Source organism: Syngnathus acus, chromosome 10, assembly GCF_901709675.1.
Source record: "Syngnathus acus chromosome 10, fSynAcu1.2, whole genome shotgun sequence".
Lineage (NCBI taxonomy): Eukaryota > Metazoa > Chordata > Actinopteri > Syngnathiformes > Syngnathidae > Syngnathus > Syngnathus acus.
Window position 1 is genome coordinate 120323 of NC_051095.1, and position 20217 is coordinate 140539.

General features: G+C 54.8%; 2 protein-coding genes across 8 annotated transcripts; one reads left to right on the plus strand and one right to left on the minus strand.

The window, feature by feature from the left end:
- The first annotated feature begins 703 nt into the window (after window positions 1-703).
- On the plus strand, window positions 704-2293 carry cnpy3 (canopy FGF signaling regulator 3). The gene is made up of 6 exons (XM_037261820.1): window positions 704-959; window positions 1190-1316; window positions 1390-1486; window positions 1545-1667; window positions 1745-1862; window positions 1935-2293. Exons 1-6 carry the CDS (start codon window positions 761-763, stop codon window positions 2117-2119), a joined length of 849 nt encoding a protein of 282 aa, XP_037117715.1. The 5' UTR covers window positions 704-760; the 3' UTR covers window positions 2120-2293.
- On the minus strand, window positions 1368-19022 carry LOC119128926 (dachshund homolog 2-like). Of its 7 annotated transcripts, none has more exons than XR_005099097.1 (12): window positions 18103-19019; window positions 11023-11129; window positions 9347-9457; window positions 8669-8788; window positions 8005-8183; window positions 7664-7763; window positions 7336-7389; window positions 6923-7026; window positions 6700-6847; window positions 6492-6623; window positions 5083-5189; window positions 1368-1381 (listed from the first exon to the last, which is right to left on the minus strand). XR_005099097.1 is itself a non-coding variant. In XM_037261817.1 (12 exons), exons 1-11 carry the CDS (start codon window positions 18678-18680, stop codon window positions 6339-6341), a joined length of 1650 nt encoding a protein of 549 aa, XP_037117712.1. In that variant the 5' UTR covers window positions 18681-19015; the 3' UTR covers window positions 4376-5189; window positions 6302-6338. The 7 variants fall into 7 exon arrangements, 4 of the variants coding, with proteins under 4 accessions (XP_037117712.1, XP_037117711.1, XP_037117710.1 ...); XR_005099098.1 differs by lacking the exon at window positions 1368-1381 and adding an exon at window positions 6302-6355 and having other exon boundaries at window positions 4376-5189; window positions 7336-7447; window positions 18103-19017; XM_037261817.1 differs by lacking the exon at window positions 1368-1381 and adding an exon at window positions 6302-6355 and having other exon boundaries at window positions 4376-5189; window positions 18103-19015.
- Window positions 19023-20217: the final 1195 nt, after the last annotated feature.

Genomic DNA, 20217 nt, shown 5'->3' on the forward strand with positions numbered 1-20217 from the left:
GCCTTCATTTGCCGTGCAGAAGTAAATCAAAGAAATATCGGCTTGCCGCTTTGCACATTTTCATCTCTAATGTCTCTGAACCGTAGCAAGTGCAAAGATCACCATTTCTATTTGTGAATCCTTTTGTGCACAGTCAAACAAACAACGGGTTGTGTTGTGTGTTCTTTTCACATAACCTCACATCATCCTCAACAATAGAAGGGATAGGAGTTTGCCACCATGATTCTGTGAATAGTTAGCCTTGCTTCGTTTTGTTCCCCCCCTCAACGACTGCTATTAGTACTACAGTGCCTGGCGGCACCATTCTGATTCTGACAGGTCCGTTTTGGTTCTACAGTGACCAGCCTCTAATTTAGTATCTGCAACGAGCCTCCACTTCTTGATTATTTTCTTGTAGCTCATATTTTGGAAAAACGCTCTCGCTATTCCATACGCAAAAAGAAGCGGAGTGCGTGTGTCAGAGTAAAATACATATACATAGCATTGACTTAAGGTACGTAAAGTTCCAAACTCGTCGCAACGTTGTTTGAAGGGGCATTTGTTTTAGGGGGTGGGCAGCGCCCTCGTGTGGAACATGAAAAGAAACAGAAGCTAGCACCACGACTGAGCGGAGCTGCGTCAAGCAGTACTGCGCCTCCGCCGGTGTATACTGCATCCTGATTGGTCGGGCCTGTGCCACTTCTTTCTCTCTGATTGGTGGGTGAAGAGCAGAGCCGAGCCGAGCCGCGCAGAGCCGAGAGCGGAAGTGCTCTCAGTTGAGATGAGCCATCGAAAGCAGTATCAAAAAAATTCGTTTCCTAAACTTCTTAAAGGACCAAACGAGCGAGTCCAACAAAGGCCGGCGGGCGGAATGACTTTAGCGGCTCGTTTTTGGCTTTTGGTGAGCGTCACTGCGGCCGGGACGGCGGCGAAGCACGACGGCGACGACGAGTGGGTGCACCTTCCGGACAAGTGTGAAGGTAAGCGATCACCAACCACCCACAATGCACTTCAAATACCCGGAAACAGCAGGTGCTCATATCGTCATATCATACAGTCATGATGTTAATCAATACGTAGTATCACATGCGACGTCCTCAATTGGTGCATTGAAAAGAAACCAATTCACCAGACATTGATGGAAGAAAAGCAACTGCCGTCTGTCACGATGCTTTTCCGAGTCATCGATATTATCGGTGTTTCTTTTCAGTGTGCAAGTTTGTCAGCATCGAGATGAAGTCCGCCTTCGACGAAACAGGAAAGACCAAGGAAGTCATCGACCGCAACTACCGTTTCATTGACAGCAGGGGAGCTCCGCCCATCAAATACGTCAAGTCGTAAGTACGCTAGCTGCCGCTAACTACTGTTCTCTAGCGTGCCTCAAAAGCCCGTCCGTCCCTCCCTCTTCAGTGACCTGCGCTTCATCGAGGTGGTGGAGAACGTGTGTCAGCGGCTCTTGGAGTACAACCTGCACAAGGAGAGAAGCGGTAGCAACCGCTTTGCCAAGGTGAGTCGAGCCGCGCCCGAGCTCCTTTGCTCCATCCAGAAGACTTTGTCCGTCGCAGGGCATGTCCGAGACCTTCTCCACGCTGCACGGCCTGGTCAATAAAGGCGTCAACGTGGTCATGGACATCCCGTACGAGCTGTGGAACGAGACCTCGGCGGAGGTGTCGGACCTCAAGAAGCGGGTAAATGTGGGCGGGTGCCGGGCGGGCGCCGGGCGGGCTCAATTCCATGCCGTGAGCACAACCTGTGTCTGTGTCAGTGTGACGTGTTGGTGGAGCAATACGAGGACGTGATTGAAGACTGGTACAGAGGCAGCCAGGAAGAAGACTTGACCACATACCTGTGCGAGAAGCACGTGCTCAAAGGACAGGACGCGGGTGACTCGCGCGCACGCACGCACTCGCGCACGCAATGACGGCAACGCTGAGCGCTAAATGTTCTTTGCCCAGCCTGCTTGAAGGAGGAGTGGGCACCCAAAAGGAAGGGAGACCGGGCGGCTATCGCACAACACAACAAGAAGAGTGAAGGAGTTGATAGCAAGAAAAAAAGGGAGAAGAAAGCAAAGACGGCGGAGCCGGACGCGCGGGGGATTCGGTCCCGGGAGTCTCCATCTGAGACCAAGACGGAGCTGTGAGGATCTTTGGGGGTGGGGGCCTCACTTTTGCTACAACAAAAACATTTGACTGCTCATGCTGGATGTGTGCGTGTCTATTTAAGATGATGTGCAATGCGTGTGCATTTCCCAGTTTTATGTGCTTGCTGCTGTGCCGTTTCTGTTGTTCAATAAAGTTTTCTAGATGGAACAATTCACTGTGGTTGGCGATGGGGGGGGGCATCAGGGGATGCTTTGAGAATAATTGTCAATTTTTGTCTATGTGAAGCCCTTTGAGACTGCTTGTGATTTAGGGCTATACAAATAAACTTGACTTGACTTGACTCTGGGCTCCAGTCAGGTTCAATGGCTCAACTTTGTTGCCAGTTGCCCAAGTATACTTTCAAAAGTTTTTGAACCTCTTCAACACGGAGTGTGCAACATTAGCAAAAATGGAATCAGACACAACGCTAAGGTGTTGTAATGTCAACGTTGTACCCCTGGAGGGAGGCAGAGTTCAACAAGAATGATCCGAAGACATTGCAATGTCACGTTATCGCCGCTCGAGAGAGCCACGATTCTGCGTCAAGAATCGATGCCAAGCTCACCAAGTTGACGATGTCACGTGCCTTACCTGAAGTGGTGGTGCCTTACCTGAAGTGGTGGTGCCTTACCTGAAGTGGTGGTGCCTTACCTGAAGAGGTGGAGCCTTCAGACTTGCCCGACTTAATCCACCGCTCACTATCGCGTCAAAACGTGATCAAGCATCACGACTAAACAAAAACACAACACATCTTGAGTAGTTCGCAATTTTGTCATCAAACGACGACAAAAACTAGTTGAAAATGTCTTCCCACCTCGGATATGGCGTCGAACGAAGCCTCCCTCCGGGAGTCAATCCAGGGCATGTTTAAGGCGAGCGCAACGAAGACCAAACGGCAGCGAGAAACGGGCTGGCGGGCGGGCGGCACTTGACGCCGCCGCCGCATCAGCCATTGGCACCTGCGTGAAGCTGGCCCCCCAGCCCACGCAAAATGCAAGTAAAATAGTCTGTTTCGTTTGGGGCCAGCTTTATCGCATGGCAGGTGGAAAACGCAATTGACTGACTCGTTCGTGAACGGGAAGTTGCGTCATTTTTCTTCTTCGTTTTGTTTTACGGCGAGGTCGCACCAGCTTCAATGCGCATTACCGACGCCTACGGTGTGGGATAAGTTACGTCATTGCATGTTGGTTGAAGTCATATGAACTGAAAAAAGAACGAATAACTTCAGGAAGTGATCCGTTCACTGAAAAGATTCGTTCTTATGAACGAATCGTTGACTCACGAGCCAACACTAATCTCGGTTGTCCCGCTGAAATATCATGTCACTTGACGACGTGCATCCATTCCGCATTCAAGGCTTTCTGTTCTGCCTTGGCCGCTTGGAGCAGTTTTCACTTGGAGAACAGTGCACGTTCTTAGCGTTTAGCCCTCCCTCGCTCGCTCGCTCGAGGAGGCTTGAATGAAACAGGGCGACACTTTAGTGGTGTTTGCTTCCGGCCGCATGCGATTGGAAGCAGATGTCACCAAAGAGTGAATTACTGCGCTGTGTCCATGTCATTTGACCATTTAGCAGGCCCAAAGGTTAGGCGCAACCAGAAGACGTGACCAGACATTTGTGGAGGGAGGGAAAAAAAAAAAGATTCAGGAGTGATCGATAGGTTGAGTGGTAGACAAGATGATCCAACTCGCTGGCAAATGCTGCTCATGTTGGGCTACGGTGGCAAGGACGCTGTCACCTGGGAGCGCAAATACGTACGCTAACGTGCTAATGACATTTGGAGCAGAAAGGTGTCACATGCCACTTTCACACGGGCCAGCATTAGCACGCGCTTCAGGGCCTGCCACCAAGAACAAACAGCCCATTTCAGAAGGCGAAAGGAGGGAGAGAAGCAGGGGCCGAGGGCATCGTTGTCACACCTCCCCCTCTCAAGTGGTCGTTCTCCAAGAAGGAAAACGACAAGCCGAAAGCGAATGCGATTTTCACATCGCGACGGCTGCAATTTGGAGAAAGAACGAAAAAAACATTCACGCTGCTTCTCTCTCTCTCGGAACTCCGCGTGTCTAAGTTGAGTGCTTAAGAAAGCTTTCATTCACAAAGACTACAAATTTGAAGCGACTTTTTTTTGCATCATTGATGTCATCTGATTGATGACCTTCGCTGGTCTGGTACAATTTTGTGAACAAAGGGGATAGATAGACGGTCCTTCAATCCATTTGTGTCGAAGCTATACAGCCAAAACGCGGACGTATCGTACGAATTGTAATCGGGCTTTATTTATTGCTGTGCTTGTATAAAAAAAAAAAAAAAGAAAACACCCCAAAAAACATGGAATTAGGACCTTGACACGGCAATCACAATATTGAGGGGGAATAAAACAATGGCGATTTGATTTTTGGTTCATTTTTGGAAGTGGTTCAGGCCTGGCCATGGCCGCCGTTACCTTGAAGTGTTTGTCGGTTGCGGTTACTCACATCCTCCACGCCGTCCCCTCTCCATCCTTCCTCGTTTCCTCCATCATCTCTCGTCCATCCCTTCTCATACGGCGGTTCGTCCGTCCGTCGCACGCTCAGCTCTCCATTAGGGGGACATCGACTATAAGCGAGGAAGGAGGAGACACCCATCGCTGGCTGAGGAAAGGCAAGGGCGACCAATTCGTGCCTGCCTGCCGTTCTTCTCCGATTCACAGAGAACGGGCGAGAATAACTTTGCTTTTTTCCCCACACAAAAACACTCCAAACAAAACTGGAGGAGTCAAACCACAGAAAAGGAATGAAGTGAGACACAAGACAAAGAAAGTTCTTTTGTTCAAGAGTCTCCTTGTGGCGTTGGCTTGACTCCCGTCCAATCGGAGCGGGCCAGCCCATGAGGTGGGCTCCCGTAGTTCCAAATCCGCCACTTGCGCCAGCATGCGCACAGAAAACAAGGTCATGTTTTGCTGCGCTCCGCCCCGCCCCGCCCGACGTCCGTCCGTCCGTCCGAGGCAAAGATTTGTTGAGGAGGATGCCGTGGCGTTGGGCCGATATCACGTTTCTAGAACGTGACGGTGGTCTTCAGGAATTCCCGAGATTCTGATCGGAAGACAAAACAAAACAATCACGTGACTCCGGTTGGCGCATCAAACGACAAGAAGCGATTCCGGAACCGGACGGACCAATCGGTCGGCAGACGGCCTGGAGCTAACACGCATGATGCAGGCAACGACGCCGAGACCTTTTCCGCTTGTGATGTGAAAATGAAGTCGTGCGAGTCAAAAGAACGGAGGCGAGCGCCAGCCGTGGTACTTGTTCGCTCTCGGCCCGAGAAAGGAGCAGAGCCGAGTCATCGTTCTCCCCCCCTCTCTCGCTGTCATTGTTTTCTGCCAAGGTTGCAAAGTGTTTCCGTTTGGGGGGGCCGAGCTCCGAGTGACAACCTTCTCTGTTTTGCTACTCGTCTTTGTGCTCTTCATCTGCTGCCCTTTGCTAAGGAGCCCTCCTAGCCCCACCCTTCCCTTCCAATCCCATCGCTCACGTCCCGCGTGTTTGGTTATTCTGAGCCTGACCCGTTTTCTGCCCGTCGTAAAAGGCAGCAGAGAACCCGAGGCGTGTGGACGGCCGTTGCTGGCGACAAGGTGCCATTTTTCAAGCCTTCCTCCCGCTGGCCTCCTTTGCCTCGCTCCTCCTCCTCCTCCTCCTCCTCCTCCTGACGCAACCTTTCCCATAAAAGCTCCCCGTCCTCGCTTTGGATTTCTTTGGATTCAGCATTTTTCTCTCCACTCCTTAATGAAGAGCGGGAAGGCTGGAGCGTGCGCGTTACAACTGCCGCTATGGCGACGCTTAGCACGTTAGCGAGAGCAAGCGCTACTTGAGCCCGCTTTGCGCCCGCGCACGGCATCCGCTCTGCTCGGCATCCGCTCTACTCGGCCCACCACCGCCAGGAAAAGGCCTCTGGGAGAGAGGGAGGGAGAAATTTTCTCGGACCGATGGTTGGCCTTTGAACAACTACGTCTTGAGAGGAGGTCCCAAAAAAGGCAACTCGATTTTCCAGTGGGAACGAGGCTTGCCCGTCCGTCCCACACCAGTGTGGATTTCGCTGGCTGGCTGGCTGGCTGGCTGGCTGGCTGGCTCACGCCATTCACCCACAACAAAGCTTGTCAACGTCAGGCAGGCAGGACGGCGGCACACACGCGTTTGGTTTTGCCAACCTTGTCTCGGGGGTTCCCGTCGAGTCGGTCCTGCCGGTCAAAGGGAGGCGGCATCTGCACGACACGCAACCACGGACGGCAAATGTATTCTTTGGTTTTGAGGAGAAGAGCCCGGGTTTTGGAGGGCATGCGTGAACCGAGACTGAAAAGAAACTGTGCGAATGGCTTCTCACGCCACCCGTGTCAGTACCGTCGGGCTCGGGCGAGAGTTCCCGGGCGTCCTCACCCCCCGGCTGCCGTCTGCGCTTGGACTCAAACTCCAGTGCCTCCTGCAGCTTCCTCTTGGCCTTCTTCTCCTTCTTCAGACGTTTCTGGAAGGACACTGCGGGCAGAGCAGAGGGAGAAGCCGTTTGGGAGCGGCTGCCGACACGCGACCTGAGAGAGACGGCGAGCGAGACCTCTGCTCTGCAGTTCCGAGGTCAGCTGGCGCTCCAGGCTCTCTCTCATCTCTCGTTCGCGGTCCAGCTCCATCTTCAGCTCCCTTTTCTCCGCCTGGATCTGCTTGTCCTGCACGCGGGCGTTCTCCACCGCCACCTTCAGGAGGCCCTGGAACGCACGCACACGCATATGCATGCTTTGTTGACAAAAGGAAAGGAGTGGCGGCGGCGGCGGCGGCGGCACCTGTATGTTGGTGAGGAGCGTCTCCACAGACGACAGGCTGTCGGCGAAAAGAAACGGGGCGGGGAAGGTGGCGGGCGGGGCTCGACCCGGCGAGGCTTGGTCTTCTGCGGAAAGCGCGTGTTTTTTTGGAAGCGGCGTTGCCCAACCGCCGAGTCAGTTGCGGGAATGCCTTGTACCCGCCGAGCCGGGCCAAAAGCCGGCGCCTTTTGCCAGATCAACAGCGCTCGCCAGGGGGAAACACACAAAGAGTGGAATCCACCAAAAGGAGTTTACAGCGGCGGGACGTGACATTTTACCATTCCGCAAAATGAAATCAAATGTCAAGGAACGGCGCCAAAAAAAGCTCGCCCGCTCGTTCGAGCCTGTGCGGAGCGCACCCCCAGTATGTCGCCATCGTGTCCTTTGCGTCTCACCTTTGTCCTTTGCCATGTTCTCCGCGGGCGTCGCAGCGTCCGTCGACAGCGGGCCTGAAGAGGGAGAACCCAACCGATTCAATCGGAAGCATGCCATTGATTTCAAGTTTTCCTTCGAAATAAAGAGAGCAAAAAAGCAGGTGGCGGGCTCAAGTGGGCTAATTCCTCTTAGCCTCTTTATGGAATTTGACATCATGTGGCCCATTTTGAGGCGTGCTCGAGCACGTCCGTCTTCTCCTTTCTTCCATTGAGAGTCGCAAGAAACCTTTTTCTTTTCTTTCCGTGTCTCGAGCTATTAAGAGAAGAAAGAAAAGATAGTCCCGCATACCGAGTCTTTCCGGCGAGCCGGATGTGGAGCTACTGGTCCGCGACCGCCGAGGAGTGTCCGTCTCGTCGACAGAGGGCGAGGGACTGCGGCACGCGCGCTCCTGCCCGACAGCACAAATACGTACAGGAAGTGAACCCCGCGGGACGTTCCCATTTCCCAAATCCCTTCCCATTGTTGTCGACGGCGTTTGGCCTTCATTTTTAGCGGATCAATTTGCTCATGGCGACTTTATGACGCAATCCGTCGAAAGAAAGAAAGAAAGAAAGAAAGAAAGAAAGAAAGAAAGAAAGAAAGAAAGAAAGAAAGAAAGAAAGAAAGAAAGAAAGAAAGAAAGAAAGCACCTTGATGACGGGCGTCTGGCGCAGGTGGATCTGCTGAGCGGCGGCGGCCATGTTGGCGATAGTGCCGAGCTGGTTCATCTGCGACATGGCCATGACGACGGAGGCGGGCGGCAGGCCCACGGGCGGCAGGCCCACGGGCAGCAACGGGTGGGGCATCATCACAAAGGGCAGCTCCAGTCCTGGCGCACGGACAAGAGTCACGGCTAGCTGACGGCTAGCTAGCTGACGTTTCTCATTTTGCCATATTTGAATGCCTGCCGCGACCTGCTGTTCAACGTTCAGTCACACACACACGCACACACACACACGCAAAAGCTCTCCCCCTCCGCCCGCCCGCATTCCCTCCCTCCCTCCGGGGTCAACGTGACGACAATCAACGGGAGTGTTTGTGCGTCACCTCGCTCAACGCCGATGAATCCGAGCAAAGTGTTAATATGCGAGATGGCCGCAGTTGAAATGGGCCGCATGAACAAATCGCATTGGCTTTTGCGTCAAGCTTATCGTGACGATGCGCGCACGCACGCACACACACACACACACACACACACACACACACACACACACACACACACACACACACACACACACACACACACACACACACACACACACACACACACACACACACACACACACACAGCTGAGGGTGGGTGCACTTGCTCACTGTTGGCCAGCTGCTGCTGGCTGAGGGCTCCCAAAGCCAGGGCCCGCCCTGCCGCTGCCGCCGCTCCTTCTCCGGGTCTGTCGCTTGGGCGCTCCTTGTCCCAGGAGCACTCACTCCCTCCTGGGCACACGTACAGAAGGCATGAAAGACAACAACATCCGGCAAAAGCGGCTGTCACCAATTGTGGCCCGACCCGGCCTCCCCCTTCTCATCTATCTTCATTAGTTGGAATCTCTCTGGATTATTGCGCGTGTCAGCTGGGCCCGATCCCGTTGAAAAAAACGTTTCCCCTCTCGACCTGCGTCTGTCTTTTCCCGGCTCGCTCGCAACGTCTTTACGTTTGTGGTCAGAAGAAAAGGACAAAACGCTCCTCGGAAAGTGCCCGGTCGGTCGGGGCCGGCCGGCCGGCTTTTCCCTTTGTTGCGTTCTTCAATAATTCACACCCACATATAATGGACTCTTTGTCGGATGCTTGTCGAGCGGAAACGCACGCACGCACGCACGCACGCACGCAGGCAGGCACAACGTCAAACGCCTTTGGCGGACGGCATCGTACTCCATGAAGACGCAGGTGCAACTGTATAGGCCGACGTTGCACTCTGCATCTTGCCGGAGGATTCACACACACGCACACACACGTGTCAATGCTATTTGTGCACGTGTGTTTGCGTGAGCTACCCGCGTTGGAGTGCAGGTCGTCATTGTCCGATTCGTTTCCGTTCTGCAGCCTCATCATCATCTTCATCTTGTGCAGCTTCTGGAGCTCAGCCATGGCGGCCGCTGTAAGGCCTGACGCGCACGCACGCACGCACACCCACCCACACATGTGCGCGCACACACACACACCCGCGCGCACACACACACATGCGCACACAGTGGTCAATATGCGCCACGTTGCCTTTGGTTGGAGCGTTTCAGACACCCTGAGGACATGATAGTGCGCCCGTACACGTCGCCTGTACGCGTCGCCCGTGCACACGCGCTTTTGTACTCTGTGCGCTGACCCGGAACTGACTTCTGTACACAACAGGCAGCAGAGTGAGAGGGATGCCCCCCCCCCCATCGCAGCGCAGTGCAACGCGACACGTCACTGCCCCAAATTTGAGGAGCGAAGACGCAGTTTGATCCGCCGCTCAATCCGTCGCTCCGACGTCCCGCCTCACTTGGGTTGGCGGCTCGACCGTCGCGGCTCACAGAAGGCCCATTGTGAGTTAGTGAGCAAACTAGCACGGCGGCAGAACGGGAGGCCTCGATTTTGTCGTGACGGCGTCTCGCCCGACCGCTCCCCCCCCGACCCATTTGGCTGCTCAATATTTGATGACTCTGAGAGACGGCATGACAGTGTGCATACAACAAAGAGCAAAAGAGAGCAATTGCTCTTTTGTGTTCTGGATTTAGAAAGTCACGATTGTTTTCTACGCTCCCGTGAGCGCCCGGGCCGACGGACTTAATGGCTGCGCCGCAGCACTTAAGTCGGCCATTTTGTTTTCGTTGCTCTTTTTGTTTTGAAAAAGGTTCCGTCTGGTCTCTCACTCGACCGACACACCGAGTGTGTGTGTGTGTGTGTGTGTCTGGATCGGGCCAAATTGATTCGGTCCGCAGGGTGGAAAAGGCCTCGAGACCACTTTGGCTTTTCTTGCCGATTTGTAAAGCTGAATTTGGCGCTCTTCCGTTACAGCTGTCCCGTTTCGATCCTACGGTCAAGCTATTTTTAGGACAGGCCGCTCTCGAGCGGAGAAGGTCGACGAGATGGTCAAAAGCGTCGTCGCCCGACGAGGTGGAGGCCGATAGCGAGGCCGAGCGATCTGAAGTCAGCCAACGCTTTGTCTGGGATGCACTCGTGCTCACCAAACTCAACTCATAGTGCGAGCCAATGCCGGAGTGAGCCGTGTCCGTATGTCCCGAAACACATCAATGATGGCAGGCGGAAGATCAAAGGTGGAAGGAGAGAGGAGGCAAAAGCGAGGAGGGAAGGACAGAGCCGGGAGACCGGGAGGCGTCCCGCCTGCACCACTTCACCTCCGAGCACCTCCGAGCATCTCCTCCCTTCTTCTAGGCAGGCAGGCAGGCGGGCGGGCGGGCGGGCGGGCGGGCGGGCGGTTAGGCAGGCAGGCAGGCAGGCAGGCAGGCAGGCAGGCAGGCAGGCAGGCAGGCAGGCAGGCAGGCAGGCAGGCAGGCAGGCAAGCAGGCAGGCAGGCAGGCAGCCACGCAGGCAGCCACGCAGGCAGCCACGCAGGCAGGCAGGCAGCCACGCAGGCAGGCAGCCACGCAGGCAGGCAGCCACGCAGGCAGGCAGCCACGCAGGCAGGCAGCCACGCAGGCAGGCAGCCACGCAGGCAGGCAGCGCTACTGACCAGTGTGAGAGAGCAGGTTGGGGGACAGCAGGCCCGGGTGAAGAAGCCTCGGGCTGTCGCCACCGGCGCCCAAAGAACAGCGCTTGGGAGGACGACCCGGACGAGAGCTGCGGGCGAGAGAGAGAGAGAGAGACAAAGGAAGGGAGGACAAATCACAAACGCAACGCTACAAAGAGAAAACTTTTTTTTAAGCCTGCAAAAATCCTCCACTCTCTGTCGTGTCAAGTGCCATCAGCCAATATGCCAAATTTGCAGCAGCCCATTTGAAAATCACACCTTGTTCAAAGAGTCATCTGTTTTGCCCCCCCCCCCCCACACACACACACACACACACACACACACAAAAATCACCCAGCCAAAGGACGAGACACGTCTCTTCAAAACATGGTGCTTTGCCTTGCAGGAAGAGCCATTGGGGAGGGTGTGAAAAGAAAAGCAGCGCAACGTGGCAGCGACTTGTCGCGTCAACTTGGACCGACCTCTCTGCATCACACCACACCACGACTGCATGTGTGAACAAAAGACACTTGTTTGTACTGTGCGCGTGTCCCGTCGGCTCCATCGCCGTACGTCGGTTATTCGTTCTCTGCGCAAAGTGCAGGTCACACGTTCCTGACACGCACGCACGCAGGCAGGCGTACAGGCACGCAAGCGCTGACCTCCGTTTGTTAACCTGGAGTGGCCTAACTAGTAGATCTCGGAGCTGAGTCGCCAAACGATGGCGCTGGGGTCCAGCCGCCTTCAAGCAAGTCTCGGCACTCGCACGCCGCGCCATCTCCCGCTCTCCCAATGGCCGTTTCTATGGCGACGGAGCCCGGATCAATATTTTGTCGCGGGCGCCGTCGGCCGGCTGACGGATTGATTTAGCGGGAGACGGGCAGAGGTCACGCAGTTTAGTGAAGGCGGCGCCGCTCCGTGCCCCCTCTTTAGCCGGCATCTCTCATCTGGCTCGCCAGACCCCGCCTCCTCCATCCGAGAGCGCAGGAGTTCTGTTTTGTGACAGCGGTCAAACGGAAGCAGGCATTTAAAGCTCGCGCGCGGTGGCCACTCGGTGGCCACTTGGTGGCCACCAAGTGGCGAGTGCGGCCAAATGGAGGTCATGTCTCTCACTGGGCGAGGCCGCCGCCACTTGCCGTTTCGGAAAGCAAATCATTTTTGTCCAATGGGTGGCCGCTCGCTTTCATCGCACGAAAAATCAGACGTTGTTTGATGGCAAACTCATTGCGGACGGACGGTCACACGGGCAGAGAGACGGACGGATGCTTTTGCCGGCGGACGGATGTTTCCTTTCCGTCCAACCGAGAACAAGGAGCGATCGTTAAGAGAAGTAGAGCACGAATAATTGGAGGGGGGGTTCCATGACAGATGAAGAAACAGCCAAGCGAGCCGCACCCGCTGCCCTGGGCCTAAGACGGAGGGAGGCGTCTCGCTTCCAGCTACGTGTGGCAGGCAAAAACGCCGGCAGCTGACGAGAGCGGTCGGACGGCGCCGTGGGTCCGACGAATGGCAAGAGAGCTTCAAGTGGGATTTTCTCCGCCGCGGCTTTTTGCTCTCTGCGGAGGTCAGACCTCGGTACGCCGGCTTGATAAACGGCCGTTACGTCGGTGTCATGTGTCATGGATCGGCCCTGACGCGGCGGCGCAAGGACGCTCGCCTCTCTCCTCTCGGCCCTGTCATCTCTTCCCGGAGGTTCCCTCCCAACCCTCCCTCCCTCCCGCCAGCCACCCCCCTCCGCATCTCTCCCTCCCTCCCCCCATCCATGAGTCGATCCCTCCGCCATCACTTAAGTCCTCCTGCGCTCGCCGCCATCTTTCATCTGTCGGGCTGTCTCGGCTCCAAACCAAAGGTAAACTTCACCTCCAGCGACACGACCATGGCGCTGCAACGTCGTGGGGGCGAGGGGGGCGCCTTAAGGAACCGGCCAGTTTGATCAAAGTAAGGATTCCGTCAGCCAGCGCCGTACTGGGGTTAGGCTTTTGGCGCACGAGGAGACAAAGCAACGCTTTCCTTGATGCCTGTTTTTTCCCGCTGTCCCACTCACAGGGTGCCATCCTCCTTTTCTGCTGAGTCGGTGCTTCACAGGCGCCGCACGCCACAGCTGTTGAGAGACAAGTGCTGGGGGGGGGCTTTATTGGATTGTCTGTGTCCTCCATTTGGATAAGAAGGGAACGAGGGATTAAGGACAAAGGACGGGGAGAATCAGCCGACGGCCAGAGAGCTAAAATTGTTGCGTCTTGTAACACGTGCGCACGCACACACACACACACACACACACACACACACACAAACACACGCGCTGAGAAGGTCAAGCCCGGATCCTTCAAGAAGTCCACTTTGATGAGTCGTGCACAACGCCAACAGCTGAATCAATATTAGGCTCACAGAGTGAGCCCGCACGTGTGCATGGCACAGAGCGCGCACTTGCCTCAAACTCATTGCGAGAATCAAACTCAGTGCAGTACACGCAATACAGCCAATTGTCTTTCAAAAGCTGCCGCTCGGGTTGTGCCGCCGCCCGCTGCCCTGATGGCTGGCGGCCGGCGCACAACAACCGGGCCAGCCATTTTGTAGGTCACTCCAAACAAAGGAGACGGCAAGCGCAAACACGGCACAAATAATATGGTCGGAAAGGCCGCCTGGCGAGCCAAACGAACAAAAACAAACGGCCCTTCCGTCTCCCTTTACATGAAGGAGGGAGGGAGGGAGGGAGGGAGGGAGGGAGGGAGGGAGGGAGGGAGGGGGACGGGGCCTACAAGCATGACTGAGAGGGACCGAGTTCCTCGTGGCTTTTGCCCACTGAGCCCAGTCCAAATCCAGCTAGCATCGCTGCTCAAGTTTGATGGTGGAGACACACACACCTACGCACACGTGCCCACCCACCCACACACACACACACACACAGGCTTGCTTACATGGACACTTTGCTGTCTTGGAAACCGTAATAAAGCCAAACGCACACACACACGCACATCATAAATCTCACAATAATACGTCCTCCGGGTGCAAGTGTGTGTGTGTGTGTGTGTGTGTGTGTCTTTTATAGGAGTTGTAAATTTAGCTGCTGGCATTGTTTTTATCAGCATATTTGCAAGCTGTTTAGCCAACGGTGCAGATGTCACTGTTACGACCGCACACACGCACACTCACACTACACTAGCCTTTTGATACTGTGTGTGCGTGTGTGCGTGCGTGCGTGCGTGCGTGCAATGCTCCATCGCTTCACCTGGCTGAGTGTTTTCCCGTTTGTGCAGGTCACTCACACACACGCGCACACACACACATGCACACACATGCACGCACACACACATTCTAGTGAGCTTGCTCACTGCGTGAAGGTCATCACTCGCGTGTGTGTTATTTGATGAATGCTGAGAAGCGGCGCAGGGCTTAGAAAGAGGTCGCGACCTTTGAGCTTCCATTCAATCAGATGACAAGCGAGCGAGCGGAGGGCTCCACGGCGCTAACGGAGACGAAGCTGGGCTCGAGCCCATTTTGTGCCCACGTGCTCGCGACGTGCAGCAAGTGGGCGACCGATGGACTTTTTCAACCTCTTTGACTTGTGTTTTGGGTTTGTTTTTTCCCGCCCGCCTCTTCTTGGCGCTCTTTCTTCTTTCCTCCCGTGCCCCTTTGGCCCCGGCCAATTACGCGGTGTTTGTCCACCCGTTTTCAATCAAATCCCTCCGTCCAGCCCCGGCGTCCCCCTCCCACTGCTCTCCTTTTTCATTTTTAATTAACTTCTTTTGTAACTTGAAAGCGACCCGCCCGCAAGAGCCCCCCCCTCCCACCCGCTCCTCTCCAGTGCCCCTTGGGCAGACACGTAGGTGTGTGGAGGTTAAACAGGCTATTTACATTTCAGTTACAAGCAGAGAGCAAATAAATGATTAATGAGGCCGCAGATTAGCAGCACGCCACTTCCTTTAGCTTAGCTTAGTTTAGCAATTCATTTGGCCTTCAGCCTTTGTTCTGAATAAAGACTTTTTGGGGGCCTTTAATGGAGATGCCCAAATGTCAAGCAGTTGCATTTTTTGCCAGATACAATTGTGCGGTCGTGTGAAATGACAGGTGTTCTACGGACACCGATTTAGATCCGTCCGATAAACTCCGATTTGGATTGAATGCATTTTCATTCAACTTTGAACACACTCTCCATTTGTTTTCTATAAAGCAGAACCTTTGAAAGTGCCGTCTTAAATCCTGCACCGTTTTTCTTTTTTTCTCACAAGCGGACCCCACTGTCAGGTTGATTTGTACGGCAACAAAAACGGTGCAATTGACCTGGGTCGCTCCAGTTTGGGTTGCTTTAAAGGCAGCAGGAAAGAGGCGAGCCAAACATCAAAACAAAGTTAGTGCAGGAAGGGCTCCCAAAACTCAAACGTATCAGGATGCAAACGCGCTTCATTCCGAGGCTGAAGAAGCTTTTGCTGGCTTGGGGGGGGGAGGGAGTCTGAACGTGGACGGCATTTTCCACAAACACCTTTGCTTGCCCTGCTGCCCGTCGTGCTGATTTAAGGGTGACACCAATAAGTCAAAGCTGGAAGAAGACAGAGACCTCACGCACGCACGCACGCACGCACGCACGGAGAAGGGGGGAACTTTCAAACGGCCACATTGTTCGCTGTGAGGAGAAAATTACAGTGAGCGGGATGATTCTGACAAGCTATCACCACGCGCACGCGCACGCTTTTTTGCGCTCAGGTAATAAACGTGTGTCTTCATCAAGACCAGCGCAGCACATTAGTCTTCATGTTGTCGCCCACCATCTTGGCGGAAAAACAAAAGGATCTCCCGAAATAAATGAAGGAGGCTGGACCGGCACATTTAGCACACACATGCACGCACACAAATGATGAGTTTGTTTGTCCGTGAAAATCTCAGTCGCTTTAACCACTGTTATTATTCTAATCAAGATGACATGTTTTTAAATGGATTATTATACGTTTTCATTAATAACACACTGTCAGCCTGCCTGCCTGCCTGCCTGCCGAGGGCTTCTTGATGGGTACGCACGCACGCATGCACGCACGCACGCACGCACGCGGTAAACATCCAAGTCAGAAAGCAAAGAAAAAAGAGAAAAGAAGTTTGTCAGGAGACACACGCACACCTCTGTCATGTGTCTACAGGCTGATTAAAAGTTTGCGTTAATGACACGCTGTCTGCTCGAAAAAGGACGCGCGCCCGCCCGCCCGCGCGCAATCTTTCGGAACTGATTTTGGCTGCAATTACTCCACGGCAACACTTGGACGGACGTGCGTTTGTTGGGCTGAACCGGGTGACAATGTTTTCCTTAATAACAAGTTGTCTTTGAGACACGGCCGCACAGCTGATCTGCGGCCACCTTGCGCGCGCGTGTGTGTGTGGGGGGGGGGCAGGTGAAGGACAGAACGCAGGAGAGCTGGGGAACAACAAACCGGAAGCGCGTGAAATGAGAAAAGGGATGGAGAGAGATTACCTGGCGCCCCGGAGGAAAAGAAAAGCCATAGGGACGCTCCCTAATGCCATTTCCAAAGCAATCTGCTAAGTGCACCAGGTAGCTAAGTGCACGCCAAACGTGCGCGCGCGCGCCCGCGTTCGTAGGCATACGATGATAAAACATATCCCGCTAAAAGACAACACTGCGCCTTCATCACCTCCTTCCTTCCATCCATCCATCCATCCATCCATCCATCCATCCATCCTCGCGAGCCAACTCCGTCCAGACGCGATCTGTGACCGACCGCAGCACAATCTGGGGTGCGCATGCGCACAATGTGCTCCAACTTGGACGCAAACTCCGGCAACGACACCACATCCAAACACGTTGCCACTCGCAAATGCGTCGGTGGGGCCTCCACAATTTATGGGGAAATCCGCTATTGTTTCCAACGCTTCAGTGTAGTCTTTGAATAGATCTTGAAGGAAAATATAGTATTAGACAAGAGGGCACTGTAAGATTATTTGTGTCTTATCACATCATCCGATACAAACGCACACCGGGCATTATGAAGCCTTTTTTTGTTTTTTCTCATGCGCTTGCCGTAGTTAGTGATCGAAGCTGGACGACCTCAGATTGCTTGGTTGGAGTACAAACGATACGGTAACCGTGTCCAAAAGGACCGATAACGCACAGGCAATGTTAGCTAGCGCGCTCACGAGAATCTTGGTTTTGCACGCAAGAAAACAACCGCAGGCAGGGGCATATTTCTCCCACGCTCACTGGCAAACGACGCAAATGCTATGTTTTGGGTTTCTCCGTCTCGAAATAAGGCAAAGACGGCTGTCAGTGACGTCATCAACGACTTGACTTGCACGGCATTGACGGCGACTACAACAAGTCTGATGGTGCGTGAGCGGGATGTTTCAGCGCGGCGAGCGGACTCTGTCTTCCGTACGCGTTTTGTCTCAGACGGCAAGCTGACGTGACAAGAAGAGCCCAGAAGAACATTCGGAAGGCCTTCCTCTCTCTCTCTCTCTCTCTCTCTCTCTCTCTCTCTCTCTCTCTCTCTCTCTCTCTCTCTCTCTCTCTCTCTCTCTCTCTCTCTCTCTCTCTCTCTCGCTGGCTGGCTGGCGCACACACACAGGCGCATCTCGCTCTGGCAAAACGGGACGTTTTTCCTGCCACCTTTTCCAACGAGTCAACCAATTGAGAGCCAATTTGCTCACGACTTGCCCCCACCTGGCCCGCGCCAAAGTCCGCTTGCACTGTTTTGACTGGCTCGCTCGCTCGCTCGCTCAGTGGCTGAGCCCAGTGCCTGGGAGTTCATCATTCTTTTCCTTTTCCCGGCGCACAATTTGAAGAGAGGCTCAGGGGGCGAGGCTCGTTCACTGCATGGAGGAATGTCAATATCATTTAAAAGGCTGGGTGGGGGTGCATGCGATCGGCAACAATGGCTTTCCAGCTGCGTCGTTCGCCCGATTCTTGACTATAGTCAAGAATGAGGTATACCTCATTGTCGGCAAAGGAACGTTTCTAACCTATTTTCAACAGGACGGCAAAAGAGAAACAAGATAAGTTGGAATAAATCCACACCGCGAAGACGTCCAAGTCGAGCACTTCCGAGCGGATGCGAAATGTTGGAGAACGGGAACCTGGTCACTGACCTGGCGCTGGTGCAGTCCTGGTAGAGGATCTCAAAGTCCTTCCTGGAGATGAGCTTGCATCGGTTGACCCCGGGCTGGATGGCGCCGAGCCCCCGCAGCACACGGACCTGCTCCACGGTGCACACCGCCGGCGTGATGTCCAGCCTCTTGAGCTTGGTGTAGACCGTGTGCAGGCCGCCCACCAGGTGCTTCAGGAAGAGGTCGAACACCTGCGGCAGGCAGATCAGCTCCTGGCCGTGCACGCTGAAGCTGGCCACCTTGACGCCGTGCAGCTCCACCAGCTTGCACTCGCCACACGGCCCTGGCCCTGGCCCTGGCCCTGGCCCCGGCAAGGTCGGCGAGCCTAGGGAACCCAGTCCGCCCTGCAGCCCGGGCACCAGCGGGGTGACGCCGCCGTTGCCCAAGCCGGCCAGCGCGCATCCCGCGGCGGGCAGGAAGCCAACGAGCGCGGTGCCGCCGCTGAGCCGCGGCGAAAGCGAGTGCGGCTGCGTGGGGCTGGAGCTTTCGCCGGGAGCCGCTGAAGCGTGGACTTTCTCCGCTGGCAAGTGGTAAAGCGCGGGGGAGCCGGGCAGCGACATGCCGGAAGTGCGGTGGCCGGCCGGACGGACGGACACTCTTCCGGAGTCTCGTGTTCCGTTTTGCTTTGTCCGCTCGTTGGAGTGACGTCGCCGTGGGTTTCGCTCTCCACGCGTCAACCGTCGCTCGGCCGTGGGGCACGCGTGGCTGCTTGCCTGCGTGGCTGCCTGCCTGCGTGGCTGCCTGCCTGCGTGGCTGCGTAGCTGCCTGCCTGCCTGCCTGACCGCCTGCCTGCCTGTCTGTCTTGCTGGCCTCTGAGTCCGCTCGCTCGGCAAGTACAGACCGCAAACTCGCAAGCGGACGCTCAAGCTCGGTGGTGGCCCCGCCCTTGCCGCGAATAGACCAATCGGTCAACACGCCCTGCAGGACAGCCGCTGCAATTGGTCGAAAGGGAGGGGCGGGGGCGGTTAGCCACCTTCCCTTTCATCAACCAGAAAGTTTGGTCAGCGGACCCATGCATATTCGCAGTTCAGCACCCGCGAATTCAGCTCTTGTATTTCCACCCCTCCCTCCCTCCACCCATCCATCATCTGAAGCGTTTATCCTCACGCTTATCTTCTCCCAGCAACCTGTGCGGCGTGCGTGTCTTTGGGAGGAAAGGCACGTAGCCGTGACGGGGAGCAAACTCCTCAAGACTGTGAGGTTGCTGCGCTCACCGGTGCGCCTCTGCGCCGCTCTGCATTTTTTTCTTCTCGTGAAAAAGACACGTACGCCTCTGTAGTTTTGGGCATTTGCAAGAACGGATGGATCAGCCTGGACGGCCTCATGCTTTGCAGAGGACAACGAGCATATGCCGCCGCGGATGCGGGCTTTTCACATGCATTTTCAATGCTGCGCAGCGGCTATGCATTTCATGTCCTCGTAGCCCGTCTATGGCATTTCACGCGGTGCGTTAGCCTTAAACGACTGTTTGATGTGACAGTCAAAATAACAGGGGCACTCATAAGCAAAAGTCCACTCATGCTTGAAGCTTTTTTCCCGACGCGGCCGGCGTGAATGAAGACCAGTATAGAGTTTTCCATCCATTCCTAAAACGCGTTTGCCTCAGGTTGACCTGTGACTCGCCCAAAATCGAAGGCGGGGCTTGAAAGCAAACTAATTTAAAGATTAAGATTAAAGATTAAAGTCCCAATGATCGTCACACACACACCTGGGTGCGGTGAAATTTGTCCTCTGCATTTAACCCATCCCCGTGTGATTTTAATCCATCCCCTGGGGGAGAGAGGAGCAGTGAGCAGCAGCGGTGCCGCGCTCGGGAATCAGTTGGTGATTTAACCCCCCAACTCCAACCCTTAATGCTGAGTGCCAAGCAGGGAGGCAATGGGTCCCATTTTTATAGTCTTTGGTATGACCCGGCCGGGGTTTGAACCCACAACCTTCCAGTCTCAGGGCGGACACTCTACCACTAGGCCACTGAGCTGACACCGAGAGATGGTGAAAGAAGATGAAAAGCAAAAGCAGCAGTAGTGAGGAGGAATTACTCATGCGTAAATGGGATTGAGCGGTGTGGATTACAGAGTGGCTGCTTTTTGTAATCCC

What these genes read in the sequence shown, in the direction of transcription:
- cnpy3 (XM_037261820.1), top strand. Translation starts at nt 761, where the DNA reads ATGAGCCATCGAAAGCAGTATCAAAAAAATTCGTTTCCTAAACTTCTT. An exon ending in GTAGCAACCGCTTTGCCAAG is followed by an intron (nt 1,487 to 1,544) that starts GTGAGTCGAGCC and finishes TGTCCGTCGCAG; the next exon opens with GGCATGTCCGAGACCTTCTC. An exon ending in GCTCAAAGGACAGGACGCGG is followed by an intron (nt 1,863 to 1,934) that starts GTGACTCGCGCG and finishes TTCTTTGCCCAG; the next exon opens with CCTGCTTGAAGGAGGAGTGG.
- LOC119128926 (XM_037261815.1), bottom strand. Translation starts at nt 18,680, where the DNA reads ATGTCGCTGCCCGGCTCCCCCGCGCTTTACCACTTGCCAGCGGAGAAA. An exon ending in CAGGACTGCACCAGCGCCAG is followed by an intron (nt 11,130 to 18,102) that starts GTCAGTGACCAG and finishes TCTCGCCCGCAG; the next exon opens with CTCTCGTCCGGGTCGTCCTC. An exon ending in CGCTCCTCACCAACATACAG is followed by an intron (nt 6,848 to 6,922) that starts GTGCCGCCGCCG and finishes CGTGCGTTCCAG; the next exon opens with GGCCTCCTGAAGGTGGCGGT.